Source organism: Arachis ipaensis, chromosome B10 (assembly GCF_059453495.1).
Source record: "Arachis ipaensis isolate K30076 ecotype BB chromosome B10, ASM5945349v1, whole genome shotgun sequence".
Taxonomy (NCBI): domain Eukaryota; kingdom Viridiplantae; phylum Streptophyta; class Magnoliopsida; order Fabales; family Fabaceae; genus Arachis; species Arachis ipaensis.
Window position 1 is genome coordinate 128,571,168 of NC_142435.1, and position 4,271 is coordinate 128,575,438.

Below are 4,271 nucleotides of genomic sequence, written 5' to 3' on the forward strand. Positions count from 1 at the left end.
TATTTCCATTGTTCACTGATGAATGGATGCATTTCTCAACTTTATAGCCTCTAATCTGTGTTTTCTAGGTCGAGAACTGGGCCAGAAACAGCCCAGAATTCACTGGTTGTGAATTCAAACACGCCGATTTTTGTCACTGCGACGTATCCGCGTGGAGCACGTGTTCGCGTTGCCTATCTGTATGGACACTATAGAAAATTATATATCATTTTGAAGCCCTGGATGTTAGCTTTCCAACGCAACTAAAACCGCCTCATTTGGACCTCTGTAGCTCAAGTTATGACCGTTTGAGTGCGAAGAGGTCAGGCTGGACAGCTTAGCAATTTCTTCAACTTCTTGTATTCCTTCCACTTTTGCATGCTTCCTGTTTCGAGGGTTACCTGAAACTGTAGGCCGATCTCGGATGAGATCTTTTGTACTGGTCGGAGATGACGTGTCCAGCTGGCTGGTGGCTGCCGGAGCTGTTGTGTCCGACTTGTTGGACTGACTTCACTTCTGATCCTTGGTCACCGGAGGGTGGGGGGTACCTGCAAGGGACTCCGATGCTTAAGTTAGCATGGGTATTAAGCAGGTTTATTGTAGAATCAGAGTATGAGTGATACCTGGGTGCTCCAGTGTATTTATAGTGGTTGTAGAGTGACCTTTTCTAGATAAGATAAGTTAGTTATCTTATCTTATCTTTATCTTTGAGTTGAGGTTAGCTTATCTTCAAGGGAACCGCCCTTATCTCTATAGGCTTGGAGAGCCTGTGGATTTGGGTCGTGTTCCTCTATTTGGGCCTTTTATTGGGCTTTCCTGTCGATTTGGCCGACTTCTTTGAGAAGAAGTCGGATAGCCTGACCTGAAGAGGTCAGTCGTTTCATCGCCAATCATCCCAAGTCGGATAGCTCGACCCAGGGTATGAACAGTGCCCCTGCTTGAGCTCGGTCTTCTTTTTTTGAGGTCGAGTCCTTGACTTCGGTCCTTCTCTAGTGAAGCCAAACTCAAGCATTTAGTCGATTCCTTCCTTTGTAGAACCTTTTTGAATGTGGAACGTTTTTCTTCTAAAAGCGCGCGCTTTTATATCAGCGCTTTGTTCTTGGGAACGTGCAAGGGTTTAATACCTTCATTAATTGGTATTAATTGCCCCGTTTCCTTTGGCTTTATTTTGAATGTCTGCACTCAGAAAACGGTTTCTCTCCTTCCTCTTTCTTTGTAACTTCTCCCTTCGTTCTCTCACTTTCTGCTTTTCGCCTAAATTTTGCCTTTTGCGGCGTCATTCAGCGATCCGACGATTCCGTCTTTCCATCTTCAACCCTTCTGAGGCTCTGCTTTTTTCCAGGTTGGTTCCATTTGTAATTTCTTCTCGTCTTTGTTGTTTTGTCTTTAGTTTTATGGTGAAGTTTTGATTTTACTTAGAGAAAGTTTGGATCTTTCTTTTTTTGTCGCGCCTGCTTACTGTTGTAATGTGTGTTCTGAGAGTTTCTTCGTCCTTTGCATGAACCTTTTAGCCTTTCCTGTTGTTTGATGCTTCTAGGGCTTTGCATGTTCTATTGTCGCTTCTGTCCGATACCCAGAAAAACTGCATCTTTACTCACTTAATCGAAGATTGCTCCTTGGTTTTTTGCCCTGTTGATAGCTTTCCCTGTTTGCTGCGATATTTGTTTTGGTTTTTGTTTGATTTTGAGAAAAGGTTGCGCCTTTGACGATTTTCGCTTGGCATGTTTGATGTTTGGCGATGCTTTTTGCTGATAGACTGTAAAAAGATAGTGACTTTTTGTGTTCTGACTTTCATTTCCGAAATGTCCGTTATTTGAAATCTTTTCTTGTTTGAGAGATGCCGGGACGTAAGCTGTGGATTTTTCCTGAAACCTTGCTTTGTTACTGCCTCCAAAGGATGCCCCAGGACTTTGGTTTGAGTCTTGGGGTTTTCCTTTTCTGTTTGTTCTTCTGTATATTAGTCGAGTTATTTTACCCCTCATCTGAGATGTTTTTTAGTAATCCCATCTTCTTTTCTTATTGTATGATTAGTTGGCCTCATGTCTTCTCGCAATAACATTGTAGAGATGTCTTCTAAAGTTCCCGAGGGGATGTCTGATTGGCTGGACTCCCTTGTCTTGATGTGTGTCTCTGTGGTGGACGCTGATTTTTGTGTAGAGCTGAGGAAACGTCATAGAATTTGTGGTAGCAGCGCCCGGGAGAGGGATTATGAGCTTGTAGCACCCGACTCTGATGAGAGGGTTTTTTTCCTACTTCGGTCGAGGGGGAACGTCCCTTTTTCTACGCCTATGAATATTTCTTCAGCCAGTTGGACATTACCTTTCCTTTTACTGCTTTCGAGACCGATTTGTTGTGGTCTTGTAATATTACCTCATCCCAGCTTCATCCGAATTTCTGGGGTTTTATCAAGATTTTTCAGCTGCTTTGCCAAGAGTTAGGCATAACACCTTCTCAGACTCTTTTCCTCTATCTTTTTGTTTCTGCCAAGCCCGGAGGGTCTTCCAAAAAGAAAGCTTCCTGGGTTTCTTTCAGGTCGGCCCAGGGGCATAAAGTTTTTGCCATGTATGATGAGTCTTTTAAAGATTTTAAGAATTATTTCTTCCGAGTCCGTGCTGTTGAGGGGGCCCGCCCCTTTTTTCTTGATGAAAATGATGAGCCTGCCTTTCCTCTAGAATGGCAAAAGAATGTGAGAGTGTCTCGCTATACATGGGAGATGCTTGACGAGGTTGAACGAGCTTTTGTAGTTGTTCTTAAAGATTTATGGGGGAAACCACCCCATCTTGATACAAAAAAGTTTTTGAGTGACCCGGCTTTGGTTCGACCTGCTTTGAGTACTCTCCAACTTGTTTCTATACTTGTTTCTTAGTTTTGCTTCTTCTGGATTGTAACTCATCACTATGGTTGATTCTGTATTTTTAGAGATGTCGAAAAATAATGATTCCATGAAGGCCTACAAAAAGGCAAAGAAGGCTGCTGCTGCTCAAAATATCTCGGCCAAGGTGGCGGGAGAGGGATCTTCTCAAGTTCCAATGAAGCCGTCCGTGCCGAGTTCTCCTGGGCTGAAGAAGGTGATCCCCACTCCTCGAGTTCGTCTAGCTGACCCTCCACAGGCTTCTGTCGCTACTTCTGGTGCTCCTCCCAACAAAAACAAAAAACAATTGAGCCTTTCAACCTTGACGCTCCTTATTTTGATGCGGTGGAGTTTGTTGACCAACAGATCAGTCCTTATGGTGTCGTCCCTACTGACGACGCTTCTCTTCTTTGCCATTTGGACTTCATAACTTGGAGTAGCATCAAGATGGCCTATATGGGGGCTGCCCTGTATCGGACTGCTCAAAATCTTCCTCTTCATGCCACCAAAGCCTTCATGGAGGAGGCCAAACAAGAGTTTGATCGGATGAAGGACTTGAAGGAGGAGCTTGAGGTGAAAGTAGCCAAACTGGAGAAGGATCTGGAGAACGAGAAGGCTAGCTCTCTTGCCCTGGCGGCCTCTGTGAGGTTGGCCGAGGACACTGCTTTGAGGCATAAGGACAGTTACGTCACATCTTATCGGGAGGTAATGCGTCTGAGGGACGAGTTGGAGTCTGCCCGAGTTGACTACTCCGAGCTCCAAGGTCATCTTGTCGGCAGTGTAAATGCTGCTTATGATAATTTAAAAGAGCAGGTTCAAGTTCTTGCTCCTGAGGTTGACCTTACTCTCTTCAGCTTGGACAACGTTGTAAGGGATGGTAAGATTGTCCCGGACGACCAGGATGATGATGACGTCGGGCCTCCCCCTGTGCCTGCTGCTAAAGTGTCGACTTCTATAGCTCCTCCCGCTGGGATCGTTCGTCTGGAGTTAGATCCCGATTGTCAAATTCTGAATAGGGATGACGGTACGGTGGATGCAGTGCCTCTTCAGGCTCGCCCTCCTTCACCTCAGACTGATGCTGCCGAGAAGTCTTCTAGTCTTAGCTAAATTTTCTTGGATATTTGTGTAGATAGCCCAACTTGTGGGCTTTTAAACTGTTTATTTTGTAGTCTTGAATATTATGCTGACTGTTGATACTCCTTTTGGTTGCTTGTTTAGCAACTTTTGATTTTGAAAAAATAACAAGTAGCTTTCAAGCTTTTTGGTCCTGACCCTGAAGCTTGTTATAATATTTTATATTATGCTTGTTTGCACTTGTCTTGACACCTTTCTGGGTTTTGAGAGTGTTAGAGCCTTGCTGCTCGGCCTCTTTGGATTGCCTTGTACTTATTACTTGTAGCTTGGATCCTTTGAGGTTGTGGATATGTGGGTCCAACTTGTA

The 4,271-nt window shown here is 44.4% G+C and overlaps 1 protein-coding gene across 1 annotated transcript; it reads left to right on the forward strand.

Moving 5' to 3' along the window:
* The first annotated feature begins 3,376 nt into the window (after positions 1 to 3,376).
* On the forward strand, positions 3,377 to 3,937 carry LOC148581675 (uncharacterized). Its single transcript, XM_088493172.1, has one exon. The coding sequence runs from the start codon at positions 3,377 to 3,379 to the stop codon at positions 3,935 to 3,937; it is 561 nt and encodes a 186-aa protein (XP_088349298.1).
* Positions 3,938 to 4,271: the final 334 nt, after the last annotated feature.

What these genes read in the sequence shown, in the direction of transcription:
- LOC148581675 (XM_088493172.1), top strand. Translation starts at nt 3,377, where the DNA reads ATGAAGGACTTGAAGGAGGAGCTTGAGGTGAAAGTAGCCAAACTGGAG.